The 26,498-nt window shown below is 39.3% G+C and overlaps 2 protein-coding genes across 2 annotated transcripts in view; both read right to left on the reverse strand.

Annotated features, from left to right (window-relative positions):
* rassf8b (Ras association domain family member 8b) overlaps positions 1 to 10,450 on the reverse strand; it is a 37,571-nt gene extending 27,121 nt beyond the window's left edge. The window contains exon 1 of the mRNA XM_085252299.1: positions 10,349 to 10,450. The gene's annotated coding sequence lies outside the window, so the exon portion shown is untranslated. The remainder of the gene's footprint in view (positions 1 to 10,348) is intronic.
* Positions 10,451 to 10,929: 479 nt separating this feature from the next.
* Positions 10,930 to 25,780, reverse strand: pkp2 (plakophilin 2). The gene is made up of 13 exons (XM_085252444.1): positions 25,191 to 25,780; positions 22,692 to 22,762; positions 20,473 to 21,092; positions 20,246 to 20,384; positions 19,928 to 20,135; positions 19,528 to 19,705; positions 17,411 to 17,528; positions 16,672 to 16,833; positions 14,518 to 14,700; positions 14,071 to 14,224; positions 13,774 to 13,966; positions 12,939 to 13,020; positions 10,930 to 12,182 (listed from the first exon to the last, which is right to left on the reverse strand). The coding sequence occupies exons 1-13, from the start codon at positions 25,372 to 25,374 to the stop codon at positions 12,123 to 12,125; spliced, it is 2,352 nt and encodes a 783-aa protein (XP_085108570.1). The 5' UTR covers positions 25,375 to 25,780; the 3' UTR covers positions 10,930 to 12,122.
* Between the last annotated feature and the right edge of the window lie 718 nt (positions 25,781 to 26,498).

The following is a 26,498-nucleotide window of genomic DNA, read 5'->3' on the forward strand; positions in this document are numbered from 1 at the left end:
TAAGCTGTGGAACGGAAAAAAAATCCAGTGAAAAGTCCCACATTTATGCATCCCTTCTCAGTTTTCAGTGGGCCAGACTGGAATCTGTGATGGGCCTGTTCTGGCCCCTGGGTCTGATGTTTGACTCTCTGGTCTAACTTGTCATGAATGCGGCAGAGTTCGTTACGCTGCCTTCCCACTGTTGTCAGAAGAACGTCAACTCTCTGCATTTGCTTTTTGTTGTTGTTTTTGTTGTTATGTTTTTGTTTCCTTTGCCTTCTCTTTGCAAACTGTGTGTCTAAGTGTGTGTAAGTGTGTGAGAGAGAGATCAGTGGTTACAATAGGTATTCCCTCACAGGTCACCGTGGCTTTGGAATTACGGCAGACTGGGGCACATTGAAGTAGAACATGGCAGACAGCTAACAAGAGGACTGAGCTTTCAGATTGGTTGTTGGTGATTTTAGTCAAAGGAAGGCAAATACAGTCAGAGCTCAGGAAAACATGGCCATGCTGATATGCTGATTCCGATACTTTGGGAGGTCATTTCAGTCCACGCAATCCCATATTCACCTGCAAGGGGAGGAAAGCCCGTAAGGCGCACGGATGGGATAGGGTTGGGTCTCCCGGGCTCCCCCTGCATGTGTGTGTGTGTGTGTGTGTGTGTGTGTGTGTGTGTGTGTGTGTGTGTGTGTGTGTATTTGCACAGGGATGGACACATTGCATTCACAGGGTAGACATCCAGCAGACGGCTTAAATGACTTAAATGACTGAGCCCTGGTACCACTGGAAACCCCTGCACACGCAAACGGCACCAGCGGTGTGATGGCAGCGAGAGCATTCAGACGTGTGCCACAGGCAGATGCTGGCAAGCTCATGATGAACCTGATTGGTGGGGGTCTTTGTCCATTTCCCCTGGTTGAACACGCTGCTTTTCGAGAACTTTTATTCACACTGAATCCTCAATGGCAGCTCATTGCCAGACCCAAATACAGCCAGTCCCCATTCGGGCAAAGAAGACTTCAGTGTCACATCTCAGTCCGGTCTCTGTGAATGCAGCATACACATGCTGAGCTGTTTAGAGAATCCTACAGGAGACGGGCGAAGACTTCAGCGTCAACGTCTGAGTGTCAAAGCATGACGTGGCAATGAGGAGCGCAAAGCAGTGCCTGAGCCTCAGACGCTTACTTATTTGTTTGATACTCGTGTGAAACGGTCACAATTTCCACACTCTGCCACACGTTCAGCACATATTTGTGCGTGACATTTGCCAACGTCTCTTTGTGTCTGCTTCCTGTAAACAGGCCGAGTCCAGCTGACACTGCTTTCCTGATTAGCTGCTGCACTGAGACCAAGCCCGCGGCCACAGCTCTCCGAAGCAAGGAGAAAAAAAAAGAAGAAGGATGCTCTACAGAATCCAGTCGATGCCTCATTTGTGTGGTTTGTGACACCCAGTTTTGTGGGATTGCGTGCACTGAAATGACCTTCCAAAGTATTGCAAGTGTCCTGCATGGCCGTGTATTCCCGAGTTCCTACACTGAAATTTCCAGTCCTTTGATAAAATTCACAAACAACCAATCTGACATTCACATGCTCTCCCCCCACAACTTCTCCTGTTTAAAAAAGGCAATACTTTGAGTACAGTTGAATTAAACTACTTTTTCCGTTTGCTGAAGCCCATTTATAAGAGCACTGATTGTTCTTAACCTCTTAGGACCTGACGTCCACATATGTAGACAACACATTTTGGGTTGTCTTGACCAAAATGCTAAATTTTGCTCTACAAGAGCCTGATTTCCACTTATGAGGACATTATACTGCCACTGTTCTCTAGAAATTTAAAATGAATGTCTTCATTTGTGGATCTCTTTTTTCCACAAAACAAAAATCATGTATAAAAAAATCTGGTAATTCTTAGTTTTTACACTCATCAGGTCCCAATCAGCTCAAATAGCAAAGAGAAATTAAAAATGCATGCCATGAAAGAGTTCGGGTCTTAGGAGGTTAATGTTGGAGTAATAGTGCTTCTACTGGAGTAGAATACTTTTGTCTTTCCACCTCTGCTGTTCAGATAAAATGTCCTGAGGCCAAAGGTGATTGAGTGACTGACAGCACGTGAACGACAACAACAGCAAATACACTTCAGGTCAGCAACCACGCAAAGCGCTGAAGCCAAACGCAGATCTTGCGGTGACAGTTCCGATTGAGGCTCCAATTGACTTGAGATGATTCGAATGCCAGAAAGCCATCGGAAGATGTTCACGAGCGTTGACACGACAACAGCCGATGGAGTCCTTTGAGAAAGGTCCAAGTGAGAGTCAGGTGGGCAGAAGTAAGGACTCTGCAGGGCTGCATGGACTCATCTTAGAAGACTGTTTCTGCTCACTCAGTGCAAAACTTGCAGTTGCAAAAAGCGGCCATTGAGAAGAATGGAATAGAATAGAATAGAATAGAATAGCCCTTTACTGTCCTTGTGCAAGCACAGCAACATTATGGATGGTGCAGGAGTAAAATACAAAGAGTAAGACAGCAGGAATAAATAACAAACAGTATTGATTCAAGGGGACTACTTTCTACTGGAACGTAAATGCATGTGTGTTTTAGCAATGCTATAATGCACAGCAGATGGACTCACTGAAGGTTTGTAGACAAATGTAGAAGATATACCACCAAATGAGTTCTGTTTTCCTTTCAGTATGCACCCTATCAACAGAATTAAAATAATGCAAAAAGGGCATTTATATCACATACATGCTCCTTGAAATGTTAAATAATTGAAGCATTAAGTGTTATTTTTCCCCCTTGTCCTGTCCATGCAGCAACTTGTTTCATTTACAGAACATTTTCTTTTGAACACTTTGTATGTGTCCTTATTTAAAATTCTACTGAGCACTCAAGCATTCATGTCTCACAGTGTTAATCATGACAGCTGCCTGTTGTGCTGATCAGGCAGAAACACAAATGACCTTCAGTATAGTGTAATTTAATTGTGGTTCTGCTGCTGATGGTCCCAACTGGAAGAAAAGCAGTTTTTTTCTTTTTTTGCTCTTCTTCCTACATAATCTGTATTTCCCATTCATTTTCTCCACTGTTGTAGGTCTGTATATCCATTTAGAGCCAAACTCTGCAATTAATCCCCAACACGAGCTTCAGCTGTAGCAGTGATTTGTGATTTGTTTTCTTCCAGGCAGTGGTGTCGAGATTTGACAGATGCTTTCAAGATTTAAAGCCCATCTTCAAACACCATGCAGGGTACAGCCAGAGTGCCACTGATAGAGTCATAGCTCTGATTTAGACGCAAACTGGGCTTAGTTAATTAGAGAGTTGGAGCATCCCCTGGCATGAATTTGTTATGAAGAAAAAGGATTTGAGTTAGATTCTGGATAGAGATGTTTAAGCCCAAAACACCTTGTTTCCATGAGGAAAACACGTGTTGATGCAATAATTTCTTCTAAGTAGCTTGTTTCAGATCGGATATAAACAAAGGGGGTGCAGCAAGTCTCAAATATAAATTGGATTGTTTTGAATGTAATCATGTAAAGCTACTACAGTAAAGTCCAAGAATAAAAGCATGGAGGGGGACATGAGGACAGTGGACTCACCCACACACAAGTTCTCGTTTCTCTTCAGCACTCTGACAAATTCTTGAAATTTCTTTCTGGCACAACCAGCTACTTTCTCCAACAGGATCCCCTTCATCAGACCACTGCCGCTGACCTTCTGTCCTTCCCTATATCTGTGAGGGAGCGCTTTGTTTGCAATCAGGCCAAGAAGCCAGCTCCTGACCCCTCTGCTGTCAGGCCTACATACCAAAATCCAACTCTTTTTCTCAAACTCTTCAGCATGCCTTCTTCTAACCAGCCTTCTGTGTACCAGCCACAACACAACCTCCTTGACCCCAAATCAGTTAGGAGTCAAGCAAGCACTCGCACTTGCTGAATTTCAAAAGCGCTCCACTCTTCTCGCACTGCCTCCCTTTTCCTGGTCTTCATCCTTGTTGACCTGTCTGCTGTGTGTGGCTCAGCCAGCCACCAATTACTTCTTGTTGCAGTGACATGTGCATGAAAGCAGACCTTGAGGTTTGAGGACTTAAAAGAATATGGTCTCTCTCTACCTGGCTGACTCCTATCGGGTTGGGCTCCCTCAAGTGCTCAGTCCTCAGCTCTCCCTCCTGCCCTCACAGGAGTAGTGAGCTGATCTTTTCTTCTTAGGTAAAAATTTCATATTATGTCTCAGAGTGGAAACGTTTAAACTGACATGTCTGTGAAGGTTCTCAGTCATCCTCTCAGTTTAAACTGACAGATTATACTAGGCCCAGGTTTTTCACATGCAGAGGTGTTTGCACACAAATAAATAAAAGCAGCACAAGAGTGACCAAAAACCAGTCACAGGGGCCACGGCATAGCAGAAAATTCTACGAGATATAAATACCACTGCACGTGTAAAAGTGGCTGAATGTTCAATGAGTAATAATGATTGTGACCGTACCTGCTGCCTCCATAAAAATGCATTTGGATACGTGGCTGTCCTGTAACAATAAGTCTGCTACTATTTGGACGTTACGGTTTGTATCTGGAGTGGAAATGAGATTTACATAGGATTTAAAGTGACTTTTTAAATCTTAAATTAGGAGTCTGCATAGTTTCAATATGTCCCCATAATTCACTATTATCATTCACCTTTAAAGACTGACATACACACACTTTCACCTTTATTCTTTGTGTAATTTGAACAAAGCTTACGCACAAAGCTTGCATTCTGGTGGAATCAACAAAGTCACAGATGTAGTTTTTCCCCCTGTTGGCCTCTGCATCTAAAATCTCACATTTTAAGAACATTTTTTGCTCAAGCACCTCTGATTTTCATGAAAATTGTTATTGTTATGCCTTTTTTGTTATATTTTATCTATATCTACTGATTCATTTTCATATTAAGAAAAGCCAGTGAAAATTTCAGGCTTTTATCTTTAATAGTTTTTGAAATATTCACATTAAAACATTTTCTCAGCAAAAAAAAGATGCTGGAGGTGAGTTGACAGACCATTAAAAAAGGCATTCTGAAAAGTATTTGATAAAAGGAGCCAAAATTTCACAACTGCCACATATATATCCACATCTTATACCTTAAAATGTTTAGGCAAACTGGAGATGGTTAAGCAGAAGATCCACATTGATTTGAGATTGCATATATTTGAAATCAACTCAGGGATATCTTAGAGTAGATTTTGCTTTGGGCTTTATACCTTGGGCCTTGAAGATGATGCAAATGCACCAGTTATACTTAGGTTAGTTGACGAGTTCAACTAAACTGATTTTATTAGTAACTGGATAAATTATCCTCCCCCCACAGGAAAAACTGTGATGGGTAAATCTGCAGCTTTACAGCTAAGACCACATTTTCTACATCACACTTTTTTTTTTTTATTCCTAGCTTCAATTCAGGTGAGCTGGTGTCTGCACAGACTTGAGAAGCTCTGCTTTGTCTGAGACGTGTCTTTGTCCCACTTTTATAAGATCTCTCTGTTCTGCCTCAAGACAAGTGTGTGCACACACAACACACCCTTTCAGCCTAAGAACAAGTGCCCATGTGTTCAAGCAGGATGAAGATCTTCAAAAGCTAAGCACAGCTGCAGGTTATACCACCTAATGAGCAGGTAGTGCCTCCAGCATAGCTTGTTAACAATAGCTGCCTCTAAAACCAACACGAGTTAAGTTTTTGATGAATTACTCCTTTTATACCAGTCGAAACAGGATAAGCTGTCGCTCAACAGTCAGGTATCATTTAAAATTTAACAGACCAATTATGATCTAAACTAAATTTTACTGTAAACGTGATTAGACATGCCTCGGAAGATCCGATGTAACTTTAGTGGTTTCTTAATAAAGGTTACAATTATAGATTTAATTCATAGTTTACTCAAGGGGTCAAAGCATAAACTATATGTTGAAAGCAAGATCAGCTCAGGTTTCTCATGGACATGTGAATTTTTTAAGCTCTGTTGCATCATCTAGCTGTTATTGACGTTTTTCACAGAAGCTGTTTTAACATAAATTAGCAGGCAAACACAGGTGTTACTAATTACAATAATATCTGTTTATGCACAGAGCGTTCATTAATGTGTTTAGCAACACCTGTGTTTACCTGGTATTTGTCAAAACAGCTTCTGTGGAAAACGTCAATAACGGGTAGATTATGCAGAACAGAACTTATAAAATTCACATGTGCATTTACAGAAGATACTTGCTAATCACCTGAACTACATCAATAAAGCAGCCATTAAAACAAAGATTTCCTTTCAGATCAAGAGCAATGACTCCGAACACTTAGGCCATTTATTACTCCACTCCTAAGAGATAACGAGACATAAACAATGTGTGCATATAAAGAAGAAATAATCACTAGAACACCTTTGCATTCACTCATTCCAAATGTAGCATGTCAGATAATTGTTTTGATGCTAAATTCTGCAGTTACACCCAACAACCTTTGCTACACCTTTTAAGCCAGGGTGTAAGGACTATCCAAACGAAAGACGCTAACATTGATTTCATTTTGTATTTTAAGATCAAAGTCAAACCAGTTTAAATCATGTCAAGGTCATGTTTTGACTTATCTAAAAATTTCAACTGATCTCAGAATTCTGAGTTGAACTTTTGAGACTACTTAGTAAGTCAAAATTTAGATATCAACTCTAAATTTCTCATTATTATATCAACATTTTTAGATAGGCAACTTGGAATTTTGAGTTATTATATAAGAATATTTAGATATTAGCCCCCCAAAAAACAAACGCCAAGCAAAATCAGTATCAGTAACAAGCTTTCATACAACTTCAGCCTAGGTTAAAAACAAAGGACTTCCTTCAGACTTAAAGCAGTGATTCAGTTTGGCAGCTAGGGTTGCCAACCGTCCCTTAAAATACGGAATCGTCCCGTATTTCGAAACAAAAGTACACGTCCCGTATTGAGCTAATAAGGGACGCACTTTGTCCCGTAATACAGTGAGAATCAAAAGTAGTCTATAAATGTTTATGGAATTAACGCTTTGTTTGAAAACATAATTCCCAGCCCCTCTCCTGCTTTGTGACCAATGAGCTGACAGCACACTTATGACAATTCGAGTATGACAATTCAGATTACCGCTCATCTCATTGGTCGAGGAAAGGTCGCTTACGGAGAAAATACCGGAAGACAACAGATGACCACAACAAGAAGCATGGCCAACAGGGGAACAAACGCCGTCACTGCGGTGCAAGTCTCGGACGACAGTACACCTAAAGCTGGGCAGACACTGTGCGATTTTTTTCAGTCACGTTATTCAGCTCCTGCTCAAACTGCACGATTGACTCGCAGGGGTTAGAAGTTGGTAGGTCACGATGCAGGTCTCACACTATACCGCCCGATGCTCTGATGCGACCTGAGTGCTCACACTGTGCCTCCATAACATGAAGGTTATAACAGAAAATCTGTCGCTCTCTCTCTGTCTCTCACTCACACAGACACACCACCACCATCAACTTTGCTAAATTGCTAATGAAAAACATGATCAGGCAGCTGTGATTTAGCAGCGATGTAGATCCAACTATTTTCACGGTTGTTGTGGTCGTGATAATTTTGTGAGGCCACATCGAAAAGGCTCGGATGAGCTTTTCAAAGTTCTACAAGTTGTGCCTCCATCGCTTGTGTCCAGATCACACGCTGCACTGCCGTGCTGCTCCGTCTTTTTCACGGCGTTTACGTGTTTGCGCGCGAGCAGTGTGAGCGGCTCACGAGCGATTGATGATCGGGAGCTGGTCGTGAGGTGTTAATCACTTCTCGTTACCCCACGTATACTACACGACGCACGATGAAGGCCAAAATCGGTCCGATCACTCAAAAATCGGCTCAAAATGGGCCTAAAACCGCACAGTGTGAGCCCAGCATTAGAGCAGCAATGTTTGTTCCCCCTCAGAGAAAGGGAAGAATGGGAAAAGGAAAACACCTGGCTGGAAAAAGTTAATATGGGCATGTGCAGTGAATATCAGCGCTATGTGGCCAGAAGTGTGATAATATAATTTATTTTGTGTAATAAACAACTGCAAGAATAGATGATTACAACAAATAGATGACTAATACATAAAAGTAATACATAGATGAATAATGATGATGAGTTAAGATGCGTAATCATGGGAACAAGCGGGTTTTCAAACGGGAGCAGCTGATTAGCATTAGAAAAGCTGAAATAATACCTCAGCTGAAGCCAATTGTACTAAATGCACTAAATGTGCACTGTTACAAGAATATTTTTCTTTCTATTGTTTTCTATTATTTTAAGTTAAGCAGGACAGAGTTCTTTTAAAGAAAGATTTACTTATATTCTCAAAAGTTAAGCATGACAGGCTTCTGTTTAAGAAAGAGACCTGTTTTACTGTGTTAATGTTGTCATTTTGAGCTAAAAATAAATGGCTAAATGATCATTTGTTTCACATGTGTTCATATCACAAAGAATACACATCTACTTAAATCAAATTCAAGTCAAAGGGTTAAAAAAAATAATTTCACACACAAAAAAAGAGCTAGAAAATTCACCACACTGGGAAGGGTGAAGACAACTGGGTCGCCCGGCCCTGGCCACGAGGTGTCCCTTATTTATTTTTCAGGGAGTTGGCAACCCTATTGGCAGCTAACGTAACATTTTCATTTCTCTCAAAATGTTACCTTACTTCTGAGTAAGTTAATTTTCTTAAATATTAGGCCTATTACCTAATTCGAAAGTTTCTGTTATTAAGTCTAAAATTTGAGATGCTAAAGAGTGAGAAGGAAAAATAGTGGCAAATGTAGCATGCTAATGCCATCAACTGAAGGTGTTAGCATGCTCACGATGCTATTCTTGGTATGAAAAGAGCCTGAAGACTTAAAGCTTAATTTTCACTATATCTTATTGGGCAGTAAACACTGCATCATTTTCGTGCTTTTCATTGCCAAGTGAGGTTGTAGCAAATAAGCTGCTAATCTAAAACATCTAGCATACTCAGCATTTACTATAACACTGCCTTTCTTGCTGTGTACTTTATTCCAGACATTATTAAAAGATCTGAGGGGTAAAGAAATTTCTAGTTTCAGTAAAGCATGAACTTCTGGTTTATTCACGCCAGTGGATAGGAGTTTCCCCTGGCTGCTGACATCCCTGACAATAGCCTCAGTGTAAAGCAAAAGCTGGCCTCTCTTGTGCCTGTTTACCACTGCTGCAGCTCTGTGAATAAATCCTTTCTTTCTCTGTGTATTAAACATGTTCAGTTGAGATGTGTCAGTGTGGCCCACTTCCCTGCTCTACTCCAGCAGCAAACAAACCTCATGTTTCTTGGCACCTGTTCCTGTTGGTTATTTAGACATATATTATTTCTCTGCTGGTCTATAAATAACATGGGCTTCTTGTATTATCCATCATTATGACATCATTTTTGAGTCTGCTCACCATTAGCTAAGTCATGAGGAAGATGTAAGAAACTAGATCATTTCTCAAAAGCGCATAAGCTGTGAACAGACAAGGAAGCTATTGTTGAAAGGATCTGGATCTTACTTAGCTTTTTCAACTCCTGTTAAAACCAGGGCTTGGAAATTGTGGTATTTGTCACCAAAACAGTTCAAAGAGCTGGTGAATTAGGGGTGATTAGCAAAAAGAGACGATAGTATTGAAATGTATTTAATATGAGAGCTAATCCATTTTAAAACATGATGACGAATTTTATATTTATTAAAAGACAAAGTCAACTTGAGTACAGTGTTTGAGCTTTAGCCACGTAACTAAAGCTTTTATGGTACACCACTGCCCCCTGGAGGATAACAGCCTGACTTCATTTTCATGCCCTAAAAATGGGCTTCTAGCTCTGAAATTAGCATATTGCTATTTGACAAGTAGACTCATTAAATTATTAAGTATGTTTTGAGGTGATGGATTTTCTGTCTTATGTTACATGTTACCAACAAGCTTGGATCATAAGATATGCTCTTTAAATCTGGTCTCTGCTTAAGATATGTAGAACGTGTACAAAACCTCAGCACTGAACAAGAAAAATACATTCATATTAGTCCTCAAAGCAGCCTTCTGGCATATCGTGCTACATTATATCTTATGCACTTGCAGAAGCACACTATGTGTCTTTTCTTTGCTGTGTCCAGGGTGGTTTTGTAGATGTAGACGGAACCGTTGTCACTGAGCTTTAATTGCTTTGTGGGTTATTGTTAATTAGATTTTAAAAAATGTAACCACCGCCTGAAATCACGTGGGGCTTTGATAGATTTCCCAGTGAATCCCTAAAGGAATTTTGCTCTCAAATATAGTCTGAATAAGATCACCATTTCTCTGAAAAAATGGTTTGACAGGGTTTTCTTACCTCTGAGTTTTAACTCTCTCTCTCCTCTATATTTAACGCACCATCTCCTTCTTCTCATTTCTGATCTGTTTCATAAGGCAGAATATTGAGAACTGAATGATGTGCAAAAGCTGTGCACGTACCCCCTGCAGTTTTGACCTTAAAATCCTTGTCCGGGAGGGCTGATGTTGATTGGCACTCAACCTCCCAACTCCTCCCCCTTTTAGCTGTACCGCAGTGCAGCTCGTGCTGGCAGGCCCCCGCAAGGTTACCGCTGCTTCACCGAGAGGGCTGACAAATGAACATAGAAGGCAAACATCTGAGTATTTCCTCCCACTAGCACTTGCCCCATCTTGCACAATTTATTAGCGAATGATGGAGCGGACCATTTACTGTGGTGCTAATCTTCCTTTGTTTACTGTCTGCAGTTTTCTCATAGGGAAATGAAAGCTTAGGGAATACATAGCAGACTGTGGTCATTTGTCATTCTGTAATGCAAAGCTATAGTGAGTCATATAAATATTGTATGAGCTGTAATATTCTGATATGTTCTTAAATAAATGAGGGAGACAACGAGTAGTAGATTTGATATATTTCTGGTGACAACTCAAACTAGTTTTCTTTTCTTTTTGTACATAACAGTTTAAAAGTGGCCCAAACAATCTTATAAACTAATACTGGAAAATCAAAACTATGTCAGTGTGTGTTGTAATATATCTACCAAGCTACATGCACAATTTCTAACACAGCATAATGTAGAAACTACTATAGAACAATCTGCAAAGCAAATTCAAGGCATTTCTTTGTGACCAGTTTCTGACCGTACTCTAAAACACATTCATAAGAAGTTGGTCTCTCATTTTAGCTCTAAAATAACCACATATCAGCTCCATAAATTGGTATCAGAATTCTTTATGATGTACACCTTGCTAGTACCAGGTTGGAACCCCTTTTGCCTTCAGAGATGCCCGTGCAGGACAGCATGTGCAAATTGTAGCCTCAGTTTCCTATTTTTAGGTGACGGATGCGGCCTCCTGGTGCAGGTCGAAGCAGTCTATCCGTTCTCCTCAGACATCAACAAGGCATTTTCACATAGAGAACAGGTTAACAATCATTTGAGCCACGGTAATGAGTCTTTGAGCGCATTCTGTATTCTTTAATGTACAGCTTCATTTGGTTTGTCTTAAAAAAAGAACTTCTTCATTTTAAAGATTTCATTTGTCTTACAACATCGACTATTATAAACTGACAAGCTGCCGTTATAGAAAGGAGGGGGAAAAAACCCATACAACATAAACAGAAAGAAATACTTCAAATTTCAATAGGTGTCTTATGATTAGTGTAATTTCTGCTATAAAAAACATTCTACATTCATCTGTCATTTTTATCATAAGGCACTATAACAATGATATGCTACACAAGGATTATTAACAACTAAAAGGTGCTTTAAAGGTCACAAAAAGTGTGGTACAGTTCTTCATGAATCAGCAGGTTTACCTCTTTTTAAATAAAATATCTCATTCATTTTGTGGTATCAGAAACATAAATTTGAGAACATGAATCCAACTAATGCAAACATTAGGGCAAATAGCTGGAGAGAGATTTCCAAATATATAACAAACAACCAAAAAAAGTCTATCCTTTTAAAAAAAAAGAGTTTCAGTGTTGTTTCCAATGTTTGGTTGTAGCATGACAAAAAACCCCAACAAAACAAAAACAACAGCAATAAAAAAAAAAACCAAACAGTCGCTACATACAGATGAGATGAGATTTATGAATCCACGGCTGAGTTTCATCAGGAGCTCAAAGCTCTTTTTGTCCTTGCATTGACGAAATCGTATTTCTTGAACCCCCGCTGTTGAAAAAGTGTAGGTTAGCATGCTGTATTTCAGACGTTCAAAAAACATAATGTATGTCTTCTCGCTGCACCGAACTAAAAACTTAAATATCAAAAAGTTATTTAACGAACTGAATGATGCAAATGTGCAGTTTAGTGCTGTGGAATACTACAAATTTTGATATCGATCTGATACTAATAAATATAGGGGCAGTATTGCCGATATCAATACAGACAGCGATACGTTTAATCTATAATGGTGGCTTATATAAGAGAGAGCAGTGCGGCATGAGTTATGAGATGAGTCATGACCAATTTGCCAATTCTGAACACACTAAAAATACTACATGTTTTACTTTTCTCAATAATTAGTTAATAGAAACATTTCAGCGTGTTCAAGCTAGTGCATGTCTGACCTATATTTTTCACTTGGCTACGTACTTAACATAGAAACAAAGTATCAGTCCTGTCATGCTAGTATTGATCTGATACCAATATCAGCTTTGGTATCGATACTATGGATATTTAGATCAATCCTCTGAAAGACACAGCTGAATAATGTAACATGCAGCAATGTATCAATAACTAGCAGCTCAGTTCTTTGTTTAAATTAAACAACTTAAAGAGGAAAAGAAGCCATTTCAACCCTCTAAGCCTAAAACACATTTTTAAGTGCTGAGACATCAACTTAAAGTGCTCATAATGAAGTGTAAAGACATGAAGAAAATCATGTGCAACATGATATGATAGGATGCGATGTGTGCAGGAACTCACTTTCTTGAGGGTCTCATGGACTTCATTGTTTTTCCATATTACGTGCAGCAGAAGGCACGCTGCCTTTTGCATACGACTGGGTCTGTAACGAGGAGAAGGAAAAGGTAAAAATAATACATGCTGTTTTTCTGAACCGTGAGTACTTTTACTTTTTATGCTTATGGTGAACTTTGGATTGACTCCAAAAGTGAAGCAATCCTCATAGATTCCTTTGCTAAAATTACACAATTTATATATTATATTATTGAATTATATTTTGGGCTCTGTACTTAACTTCCACCTTCATAACAACTAACCTTCACAACCATGCCTGTTTGGATTTTGTCAAGACTCTAAAATAAATCGAGGGGCAGCATTAATTGCTTCCTGTCTTCTTGGCATCACTTCAGACAAAATTGAATGTGCTTGTTGTGTGTGTGCCCCTTTTCCACGCTTTTTAAAAACTTCCAGTTGCATGAATTCTGGGCTTTACCTTTTCCCGCTAGTACGATTCTAGCATTTGTTAGTATGTTAATTAGGCATGTGGAATGTGGCATGCACCCATACAACCTACGAAAGCAGTTCCCTCATAACTTTGCGCTAGCCTGTTCATAACTTTGCATGGCTATAGCATTTATTCACATCAGTTTTTTAATTATTCACTTTTATCTGAAGTACCGAGACTCTGAAGAAGTTACTTTATGTTATTGCTACTTAAAGGAACTAAATACAATGGATTAGGTAAATAATGACATAAAAATAAACTAAACAAAATAATGGCACATATATCATTATCTTGCATTGAACATACAACTTCTCATGTCTTGTATCTGAGTGGTTTAGTAATGTAACTAACCCTTTGTCTGTCTTGCTGATGTTGATGATCTTTGGGATGCCGCGGTTTTCGATTATTGCGTCAGCATTCTTCGCATCACTCAGGCACAGGTAAGTCAGGATTTCACATAAAGAAATCGTCACCTCACTAGTCTGGTTGACGTCGGTGCTGTCAAAGGGCAGCATTTTCACCATCTCTGACAACACCTGGTTTGCTTTAGGAGTAAAACAAGTCATGTAAAAGAGCCGTTCAAAAGTGCGGTTTGTGGTCGTGGTGGAACGATAATGGGAAAAGCTTAGAGGAGACATCAAAAGTTACCAATGGCAGGACGAAGTTGATCGTAGCGTGAGATGTTTTTGATTAGAGATACAGCAGGTATCTTTAGATTACTACTTTCACCGTTTAAAATTTCCTTAATCTTCTCAAGACCATTTTCCCGCTGAACAATGATAACGGCGATGCCTCTGTTTATCTGCAGACCACAGAAAAAACATTTTAAATATGTCTTACATGTATGACTTTAAAATACATATACATGTAAATATAAATGTGCTAAACAATACTAATGCATAATGATCAGGTGGCCAAAACAAAAGCTGTTAAATCTGTTAAGCTGTCAAACAGTATTCCAGATTAATCTACCCTTCATTTGACTCATACATACATCTAATAAAGTGCCAGAGATACAGTAGACACACTTGCCTCTTTTCTGCTTACACATCGAACCTATAATTAGATTAAGAGCTGAAGTCCTTCCCATCTTACCTCGTGTTTTCCAGCTGTGATGTTCTGCAGAGCACCAATGGCAGCCTCCTTGATGGTGTCATTTGTACTGCAGGCCATCAGTGATATGTACATCCGCACAGTGATCGTGTCCCACAGCCACTCTATGCCATGGGGGTTGGGGTTGGGCTCGGGCTCCAGCAGGGGGTGCTGATGCACTGCATACTGAGAAGAAGGAGTTTACGAGACAGACTCCAGGTATGTGGGTCCAGTCGGTTCAAATTTACAACAAGAGGTGGCTAACCGTGTTAGCAATTGATTTTATTCAGTATGGACATCTAAAGACTGGTGGTGCATCCATTTTTCCACATTTTCATATTGGAAGTTTAACTTCCTGGCAACAGTTTTAGTGCAAAAGACATACTTATACAGCTTTAGGAAACCAAATCCACGCATCCAGATTTCATTCTTGTAGGAGGCAGAATAACAATCACTGTTAGAGCATCATATTGAAGCCCATAGTTTTCAAAAACTATGCAGTCAGTAGTTACAACTTCTCATTACAGCAAATACCTAACCAACCAGTCACATGGCAGCAACCCTGTATATTTAGGCATATAGACATAGTTTAAATGATGTGCTGAAGTTCAAATTGAGCTTAGGAATGAAAAAGATAGATGATTTAAATGTCTTTGAATGAGCACAGTTGTAGCTGCCAAACTGGGCTGGTCTGACTACTTCAGCAATTACTGATCTTCTAGGATTTTCCCACACAACCATGGTTTACAGAGAATGGACCAAAATAGAAAAAAAATATCCAGTGAGCGGCAGTTCTCGAGGCTAAAATGCCTTGTTGAGCCAGGACTTGTTGATCTCAGAGGAGAATGAACAGACTGCTTCCAGCTGATGGAAAGGCAAAAGTAATTTTTTTTTGTAAATTTTAAATAACCGCTCATTACAGCTTAGGGTGCAGAAGAGCATCTCTGAAAACGCAGCATGTTGAATCTGTTGGCTGCAGAAGCCCACACTCCTGTCAGATAGGAACAGGAAACTAAAACTACATTTCACATAGGCTCATTAAGATTGGACAACAAAAGCCTGGAATAATGTTGTCTGGTCTGATGAGTCTGAATTCAACTCAGATTATAGTGTAAGAAATTGGCGCAAGAAACATCTACACTCTCTTGCATAAAACGTTCAGGCTGCTGGTGGTGAATGTTTCCTGACACACCTCAGATCTCTTAGTAACAACTGAGCATTTTTTAAATGCCAACATAGACAAAAGGTTAAAGAGGCTTAGTGTTATTTAAGATAACACTAAGTGTTTCCTTAAATAAGGACCAGACACATGTTTTGATTTAGTAATTTTTTATCTGATCAGCAGCCATTAACCCAGTTATTTCCACATTAATGTAGGATTCAGAGCACATAAAAGCTGCCTGAGAGTTCAGAGGTCTTATAAAGACTTCTATAACTGTGTAACTGCTACTCATAAGCTGGACCTTGTATGGCATTTTTACTCTGACTTGTTTTGTTTTTGCTTTGTTCTGATGTTAAATGTGATTTTGTACCACTAACAGCATGTCTTCGTGGCCAGGTTTCCCTTGGAAAAGAGATGTTAATCTCAAGGGACTTCCTAACTAAATAAAGGCTCATTAAAAAATGTCAGCAAATATCAACAAGAATTTAACTGATAGCTCAGGATGTGTGTGTTTTAAGCCGCTTTAGCTTGTCTACCAGATGTAAAATTGCAATCCACCTCCTCACCACTTCCCCCTTTAATGCTGCATTTGACTTCATTAATGTCATGTCCATTGTCACTGATGACTGCTTTGTTGCTACACACATGCAACTGCACGGAGGTGTCAGACCAGAACCGTAGCATCAAATAAAATTACTGCAGATGGAAAAAACAATCATCTTTTGAGAATTGTGCTTCTGATTGTCATGCTATGTAGAGCTATGGCTAACTTACATAGATAATAGCATAACAGCAGCAACACTGGCGCACCTGGTAAAGCAGTAATGTATAATGCATGATTTGTTTGGATGTTTCTCACCACCAATATAATACAAGAGAAAGCTAAATGAGCATGTTCTAGTAAAGATGATTAAAGATGTTCTCTCACACTCGGATATTAAACCATAAGAACGTCTTTTGTGTTGTCAGGGTCCATTAATGTGTAAAGAGATTACCTCTGTGATCTTGGCACTGCGATAAGAAAAACAGCCCAAAGTCTTTGGCTGCGAATCCAAGTCTTGGCGAGACTCTGTGAGAACCTGGTCGTTTTTCTTCGGAAGCTCTGACTCAATCTGATAAGACAGGTTGTGCAGGATACAGACGCAGTTCTCCGTGCTCTTCAGAGTAGATTGAGATGTAGATGAAGAAAGAAAGTAAAAATTGTCTGGCAAACAATTTAATAACATATGGGGACACAACAGAAACATAGAAGGGAATTCTAAGAATTCAGGCAAAGTTTACATCTGTTTGAAAGTTGTGGAGCTGAAGTCCTTCCCAAGAGAGCATCCGGCAGTGACAGGAAGTACCGGCCATGAAGATAGAAGACAACGTTCCTTTAAACTGTGTTAAAAGTCATTGTGGTTTTGATTTGACGTGTGTATACATTCTGTCTGTGACGTATGAAGGGGCGTCGTTAATTCAAACCCTGATGCTATAAAAATCTGTGTATGCTTTGATTAAGTCGAAGATTAATTCCTGTCTGCATACAGAATGGTCTTCCCACGCGTGTATTCATTAAAATCAATTGTTTGACCAAGATCATCTGGACCTGGTTGTTTGTACTCTCCTTCCTCAATTATGTGAACCTTAACAAAGTACAAGTAAAAATCATTTGTGAACATGTAACAAAAGTGTTGTAAATCAAAGCAGTTTGCCGTGACGCAGACACAGTGAGGACAAATGTTTTCACTTCACCTTGTCATCCATCTTACGGTTAGCTACGGTTCCCCGGATGTAGTAGATCAAAGAATCGATGAGATTGTCACAATTCCTCATTGCTTCCCTGACATATCGGCCTGCGGAACTCAGATTTCTAGAAACAAAAATGTGCCAATTAGATAAGCCCATTTTAATAAAGTCAAAAGTGCTATAAAATATTTTTCTGTCATCCACACAATTGTGCAAATTAATGGATGCACTATTTTGGACATCTTTCCGATGCCCGTGGCAATCACAGACAAATTATATCACAGACTAGTAAGACTAGCCTGTTCTTATGCAGCCCAACCAACAGAGGGAAATAAATATGAAAATTAACATTCAGAATCCCCACAAGAGGCTCTTTGTGCAGCCATGGGGAACTCCCTTATTTCATCCACTGGGTGCTCAAAAGGCTTTAGAACATGATAAGGAGAACTCGATAACACTGGGTCAGAGAGGACTGAATGATTTCAGTTCAGCAAAGCCGGGGAAAGAGAGAACTCGATGAATAATTGAGTCTTTCACTCTTTTCATCTGGCTATAGTTGCCAGGGGAGCAGTGGCTCTTGTATCTCCTGCTTTGCAAACAGAGAGATGATGTGTGTCTAAATAAGTCCAAAGCAGAAGTACGAGGCATAATCTCAGACCCCAGTAGATAAACTGTGGTTTGACATAATCACATGATAGTAAAGAAACTGTATAAAAATGGATGGTAGTTACTCTCTTGCTTATTATAATTTTAGTGACTAGGCAGTTCCAGACACTTTCACAGAGCTGCTAGATGAACCCCAGATGTTTCTTAAATCAACCATCATATGGTTCTTCTGCCCTTTGCACGCTCCTTCAAATTCTTGTACTGTTCACCTTTCTCCATCGGGGTCTCTACACATACCCCTCTAATCTACACCAATGAGAAAATTGACAATAGCATTAGTTCAGGTAGACCAGAGAGCCAAGCCTAGTGTCCTATCCTGGTAGATCAGCAGTCTACTTTGTCTGATGGATCAGCTGATACTCTTTGTTTAGGTTGCTTTTGCATCTTCAGTCATTTCCATCCCACATTGTAAACAAACAGTAAAAAACAGAAAATGTGCTGGTAATTTTCTGCTAATGCATTACCTATTTTGCTTGTTTGTTTCGCACAGAAATTAATTTTCATATATGGTGAAATGGAAAAAACACTGCATAATGGAAAAAACCACAACAACCTCTTCCAACCACCAGTTTCTGACTTAGTCACTGTCATCTTAGTTGTCACTGATACCCAGGGTCAGTGCCAAAGCTTATAGAGCAGATGGAGAAATAACTTTTATCTGAAGACATTTGGCTCAGTTTACTTTTAGATTTCATGAAGATTGAAGCCAAAAGTACATTGATACTGTTAAATGAGCACAGGTACCCTTGCACTCACATATGCTATATACAAAAGACAAATATATATATATATATATATATATATATATATATATATATATATATATATATATATATATATATATATATATATGCAATAGCTTACTGGCAATGTGAGAGTTTAGCCAGATCCAAAAAAAAGCTGGAAAGCATTTTAAAAACACAATGTAACTATGGGCAGATCTAACAAACACAAGCCCCTGGGGTTACTAAACAATACTACACCAGGTTTTCCATTTATGCCGATCCATCTGGAGGCCCCAGATCAAATCTATGTCACACAGTACATAGACTGGTTTCGGTCATTATGCAAATGGAGGAGTTTAAATTACATCGTATATATAAGATTGGGGAAACCTGCAGTCAGCTGAGCTTGAAGAAGTCACTTGGATGAGTGACAAAACGTTTCTCCCACAAAACGCTTCGTCCAGATGAACAGAATCGACTTTTGGAGGGTCACACAGTATAAATCCCTGGAGTTTGAGGATGTAGGTGATAAATTCAGAAGCAGAAGAACTTTTTGTCCTTCAGAAATTAAATGCTATGATCCCAAACAATATCTTCTGATCTGCTGAAATCTTCGACCTCTTCTGTTTATAATCAGCAGATTAAGTGACACCTACAGTAGTTTTTGGTTTATCCCAATGAAAAACATCCCAGCAAGTACAGTTTTTTCGCAGCTAACAAAAGAGAACCTACCGCAGGCAGCCGGTGGCATTGATGAAAGTTTCATCATCCACTAGCAGTTCATCTTTCGGATTCTCGCCTTCAAAAATGCCAGAACTGGGAACAAGAACGGAGCGGCTGAGAGTGGATAAGGCATGATGTGGAAAAGCCTCCTTCAACATGTCATGAGAGGAGAGGTTCCACAAAAGACCTGTGGGAGAGATTGAGATTTAGTTTTTTGCAAGGAGATAAATCACAAAAATATAAATAAGCTAGTGCTGCATTGCATATATGAGTCTCAGAGCATGATTTCATATGTATCAAAGGCAATGTTTATTTAAAGCGAGCAAAACCAGTTTTGACGAGAGCTTGAAATTTGCAAACCTAATCAGATTAAAATTAGGACATGTAGTGTGTTTAAACACAAACTAACCCGTAAGATGCCGCCTGGTCTCCTTATCGCGGCTGCTATTCAGTACAGTAGGAATCAAAGACAAGCCTGCGTTTTCCTTAACATTAAGCTTATTTCTATCGTTCTCATAAACAGCATTACGCAGCGCCCCGGCAGTGGCACGCTGCACTTCTTCGCTGTCATTGTTAAGTAGAAACATGAGCTTCTCAATCCCGTTCACATGGCAAATCTGGAGAAAATAGAGAAAGCAAGAATGGACCAACGATTGACGAATTCATGTATCAGGATTTATAATCGCTCTGCATCCTTAACACATAAAATACCTGTGATTAAACATACCTTGCCTCTAGCAATGGCACTCTTGAAACATTCATTTTGTATGAAACTGGTTGCACAGATCAGTTTTTCCTCTTCATTCTGGGTCAAAAGCTGCACAGCCTTCTCCATTGTCATCCTCGGAGACTTGCTTACTGACATCCTGTGTGAAAATCCACAAATGTTTCAAAATGTAGATTATCAATACAGGATCATATTGAAATAATGAATGTACAGAACAAAGGTCTTACAGTTTTGTGACATTCTGCACGTGCATCTGCTTAATGGGTAACTGCGTTGCTGCCCGCCTGCCAGCATCCGTCTCCACACTGCTGACAGAGGGCGGGTATGAGTTCACTCTAAGGGATTTATAGTGGCCCCTTTCCCTCTTCTGTTTTAGCCCGAACATGCTATCCTTAGGCTGGATAGAACTAAACATGGTGTCACCATTTCTTCTCTGCATTTTTTCTGTGAAAGTTGGTTTCACAGTACTTTGTCTGTAAGTCCACTTAGAACCATATTCTCCATTTTTCCGAAATGCAGCATTTGCAGGTACAGATTGCAATCCTAAGGTCTGTCTAAACGTCCTTTGCTGGACGTTCCCTCGTGCAGGTGTGTATGCACATCTCTGTGTGCTATGAGGTAAATCTGAAAAAACATGGTGGTGAAAGGAAGCTGACTTTGCCAAGTGAGTGCCAACTTTGGGTGAATGACTTGATACAGAGGGGGTGGGCATCCCAGAATAAGTACTGCATTTAAAGTGCCTATGAGGTTGCTCTGGGCTTGACTGAGGGGACACTTCCAGCCTCCTGGATGGTTTGCGGTCATGGTCGCCAGAGAAGGAGTGACTGGAGAAGGACGATCTATTTACCTGTGAGAAGGAAAAACAAAAACAGCTTTAATGCACTGGCCTGGTTACCCTGCTCTTTCACTGTATGGGACTTTGTACTTCCATTTATATACTTGGATGTCATTATAGTCAGAAATACACAGCACAGCAACTACTTGTGCAAAAGGTCATTATGATGTCTTGGTAACCCCACCCCAATGCTTTATCACTGTGCACGAGTGAACAGAACAAACTTCAGCACAAAGAAATACTGATGCGGTTTAAAATATATGACTTATTCCTTTAATGCGTTATTGTCAGAAACAGCTCCATATGTTGTCTATAAAGAGAAACATTATAGTTCACAATTAAAATCTATAGTAACTGCCTATTTACGCAAGCTGCTGCTACTTGTTTTTCTTTATAATAGGTTGAGAATACAGAAGTCACTACCCATAGACTTTAAACAAGACATAAGGATGTTCATAGACTCTTGGATTCATTTATTATTTTAATTTGTTTGTTTGTTTGTTTGTTTGTTTGTTTGTTTGTTTGTTTAATTTTAGCTCAGCTTTTTAAATTGTATGAGTGACAAAGTTGGTATTTGGGGTATGGCCTCGATGACTCACAGTGTCACTCATCAGCTAGGATTTATCTCACTGAACTGGAACTCTGATGTTAGAGTCACACAAGACTCACAAACTAGTACAAGTATAATCGAGACTTTACATTCAGAGTTCAGCTAGAAACTTACAGATCTGAAACAGAAATTTTAAAATTCCTCCACAAATCATGACGTCCATCTGTGACATGACAATCAAACAATTCAACTGGTCTTCTTTTGCTAGTTTCCAAGTCTTTTTAATACCCTGAGCCATAATGCGGTTTATGTGACAAGTAATATGTTTTGATGTGCAGTTAATTAAACTAATAGTCTGTTCAGGAAGTCTGTGCTCCAGTTCTGGTGAGTAAAATGCTAATATTTTATTTGCATGACACTTAGCATTGGTGTGTAACGTAGCACTTGCTCTTGTTCAAATACACTCACTTTTGGCTCCAACAACCAAAGATGCCGATGGCTGTAACGCTTAATGCTTGTCAACAACTGGGCACGTCCATGTTTTTATACATAATCTATCCTTTTACCCTTCTTTTACTTTCTAAGGCAAAAAGAGCTTTTTATTTTTTCAGTATTAAATTGCTTTTTTTTCCCTTCAAGCATCCACGCACATAAAGTAAACACTGTTGCATAACAGATAAGATACGAAAAGAATACAATGACTTATTATTCAACAGACTTGGGTTCTGTGAGCATGCATAAAGCAGCAGCAGGATACCACAGAGAACCATTTGCCTGTATTCAAATTATGGAGTACAATATTTAAAGTGCAGTACAGTATGAGGCCACAAGTTCAAGTAGTTTGTCCTTTTATAATCATTCTGTACAGGGACGACTAAAGCAAGCATGCTGAGCTGAATGCGCTTAATATCTGTGGAGGAATCTGCATACTTCAGATCTGTATTAGCTCTAAAAAAACAGAAGCGAGATGAATATTCTAGTGATCGATTAGGATGACAAATGTCCCCAAAATGTTTGGGTGCATGTGGCGGTGCATAAGAATAAATAAAGGAGAGTCTTACCTTCGTGTTCGTTAAAAGTCCATCTGCATCATTTAAGCTCGCTGTTTCATATTTCTGTGAACAGACACCACCTGAAACAAGTCAAAGAGGTTTGGTTAGTCCGTATGATAATTCCCGCCATGCCTGTTAGTGTTCTCATATCTGGATCGTGATTCCGACTCTGGTTTCCTCAGCTTTGAAAGGACAGTGCACACTCACGGTGCACAGCAGACATCTGTGCAACCTGCAAAATAAATGGCATCTAATTTAAAAAGAAGATGGAAGAGAGATGGCAAAGCAGTGAGATTAAATGGATCGGACATTAAATGCTATCTGTTAAATAATGTTTCATGACACATTAGGCACATTTGTATTATGTATCATTGAAAAAGTCCTTGAACTCTGAGCAGGTGTAACATCTGGTTTCCAGTTGGTGACTATCACAGCAGTAGAGCATGATTCACTTATCATTATCAGTGACCACTTGTGCCCTGTGCATGGGATTATTGTGATTCTGGGAGAGAAAATTCCTAGACATATTATTACAATGCAGCAGATATGTCAGCAGTACAGTGTACATTTTAGGACATCGTCAGGTCTCAGGAAAAAAGTCGTAAGGTATCAGGAAAAAAGTCGGGTCTCAGGTCTCAGACATTGAGACCCGACGTTTTTCCTGAGAACTGAGACCTTGCATTTTTTTTGTCTGAGACCTGACAACTTTTTTCCTGAGAACTGAGACCTAACATTTTTTTGTCTGATACCTGGCGACTTTTTTTCCCGAGAACTGAGACCTGACAACTTTTTTCCTGAGACCTGACGATGTCCTAAAATGTACACCGTACAGCAGACTTATTATAGGTTTGTATTTTCTAATTAGTTTGGTTTTTGTTTTTAATTTGGTTTAGTTCAAGTTGGGATGGATTTTCTTGTTTAGTTTAGTTTTTAATTGTTGGAAAATGTTTAGTTTTAGTTGGGTTTTTTCGTTAAGTATTATAAGGGAACATTTTAAAAGCAGTTGACTCTCAGTCTTCTAGACATTCGGAGTAATAGTAACTTTGAAATAATAATGTGAAAATTCTGAGCATATTTTAATGATGAATAAATGTGTGAATTTTACCTTCCACAATACTTAGTTAAAATGCACACACAGACACACACTTTTCATGTATTTTGAAAGTTGTTTTTTGGAGAGCTGGAATGTCAATGTGCCTGTCTCTAAATCACTTTGGATAAACTTCTGTTGTTTAAATATTTTCTAGTCTATAAATAAAATAAACAAGACAGCAGACACAAAACAGTTCAGAGATTTTCCTTTTTTTTTAAAAACAAACAAACATGTAATCCATCCATCTTTTTCTTCTTATCAAATTCAGGGTTGTGGTGGTGCTCACCCTGAACCCATCACCAGGTTATCACAGGGCCCATACACAGAGACAACCATTCAGTCACATTAACGCCTGCAGCAAATTTAGAATTGCCTGTTAACCTAACATGAATGTCTTTGGACCGTGGGAACACCTAACACAGCCACAGGGAGAACACACAAACTCGAGAAGAAAGGACTCGGCCGGCCGGTGAATCCAAACCCAGGACCTTTTTGCAGTGAGTTGACAGTGCATTATAACAACGAAATATTTTAGGGAGAAGAAGTCACAAAATAAATAATGCAAATAATAAAAAGTCTTGTAATCCCCTTTAATAGCACTCTGCAATCTGTAAAGACTTGAGGGGAAGCCAGTAAAAAAATTCTTTCATTTTTATTTACAGGGTAGTGTTGACTCATGTGGTTAACCATCCGTCTAAACACACCTAACAAACCTTTTAATAGTCAGTGATGCTTCATAAATTCAACCAAACCTGTCCAGATACAGGCAATATTACTTTAAATTTTTTATAGTTGTCAAAATTGAATAGAAGACCTCTTTATTTTTGGCTGCCAATACTTAATAAATAAGGTCATCAGTGGATGACATAGTAAAATTAGGTTCTGGCAGTTATCACTTTTAGGGAACTGCAGAAACCTGTTAGACAAGAGGATTAACTAGGAAGTGTGCATTCCACTTACAGAAATGTCTGTGTTTACACTAACTAGACTTCTAGTAAGCTCCCCTTAATGCAGAGCACAGCCTCAGGACAGACAAAGCAGGGTCTGGCAAAGGAAAGGGGTTTCATAGTTTACTTTAGGGGTTTCCAGCTTGGACCCTTTTGAAAGGGTAACATAGCCACCAGGGTGGGAAAGGAGGAAAAACTCTGTACTTCTATTATTATTATTCATATTAATATTGTTTGTGGTTATTATTATTCAGTAAAACAGTTGATAGTTCACTAATCTACCTGTACATGTCCCTGACATCCTAAAGTTTAAATATTAGATTTGGAAAGTGGGAGGAAGTTATTTTTGCTACCACTCTCATTCACTTCATTCATTAGTACTACTTCATTAGCTTGGCTTACAGTGCACCCGGTTTCTCCCAAATGCGTCAACGTATGATGCTGATTCGTTTTCAAAATGAACATTACCATTTGACTGAGTCTTTTTAGACTTCCTGGACATTGTGAGCTGAACCTGCCGGTGAACCCGCTGATTCCGGTCCTCATCGGGCTGCGTTGAGGATCGCAGATAGGCCGGCAAAGCCAGGCTGGTGTCATCCAGCACAGAGGAGTCGTGCGCAGGTAACGCCGACTTAAAAAACGGATCGTCCATTGTGAACAACAAATGAGAGCAAAAGAAAAAAAAAAAACTCGCCAAGAGTCGAGAGGTCAGTTTTTCCTTTTAACCATATAGATAGGGATCCTGGAATAATAGTCGACGCTGCTTTGTTTCTCCCACTTTCCCTCAGCTAGGTACAGCCAGGAGGGCGGGGCTAAAGGCGCACCTGAGGTGTCAGGTGTCACCACGAGGACACGTCAGGTAACAATGTGTGAATGTAGCTGTGTGCTTTAATTATTTACTATTTATTTCCCTGCAGACTTTTTTTTTTTAAAGTTTAACGGCCGTTTTGAAATTGTGAACTAAATTACTCAACACCAATCAACATTTTTAAAGATTCAGCTAACACTACTTGGGAAAACTGATATATTTGTCCAGCAAAAGTTTTGCCTATGTACACCACCATGATGGATTTTAAATCAGTCGATCAAGATGTGATTATATGACTTTCAGCTTGAACTCAAGAATAAATGTCTGCATTAACTGTGCAGGAAGTGCAGTCATTTTCTTCAGACGTTCGGGAGTAATTCGAGAGACTCAGGTCAAGTGCGTCATATTTGACACCCTTTTGGGTGAGTTTTATATCTCTACATCATCAGTGTGATAAATTGCACTCTAAATTGCAAGGTTCAATAAACACTTGAAATAGCTGAATAAGCTACAAACACTTTTTTTAAACAAAAAATTGGATTTTCTGGCCATTATTTCATGGTTCAGACTTCACAAGGATAATTTTAAATATGGAGCTTTTTTAAATAGTTGGATGAAAATCCTTTGTCATCAATAACTGCCTGAAGTCTAGAATCGATCAGATCAGGTGACCAGGCCATAGAAGAGCATCCTACTTCTTTGCCTTGGCACAAAATTCCTCCTGCTTCTTCCATCAGCAAACACTAGTGGCCCACTTCTACTTTCATCCATGTCAGTGCCATCACACTGCTTTCACCATGTTTGACAGATAAGGTGTTATGCTATACTTTTCTCTTATTCTTTTTTTCTCCAAGATGGAAAAAATCCTGTCACCATCCACTTTTATTAGCTGAAAGCGCATAATAATCCTAATGAAGGCCATCTTCTCATGCACAGACATCTCTTTGGGTAACTTATTTAAAAAGCTT

Source organism: Mchenga conophoros, linkage group LG17 (genome assembly GCF_057382185.1).
Source record: "Mchenga conophoros isolate Kocher_MC1m ecotype Shallow Benthic linkage group LG17, M_conophoros_male_GT1.1, whole genome shotgun sequence".
Taxonomy (NCBI): domain Eukaryota; kingdom Metazoa; phylum Chordata; class Actinopteri; order Cichliformes; family Cichlidae; genus Mchenga; species Mchenga conophoros.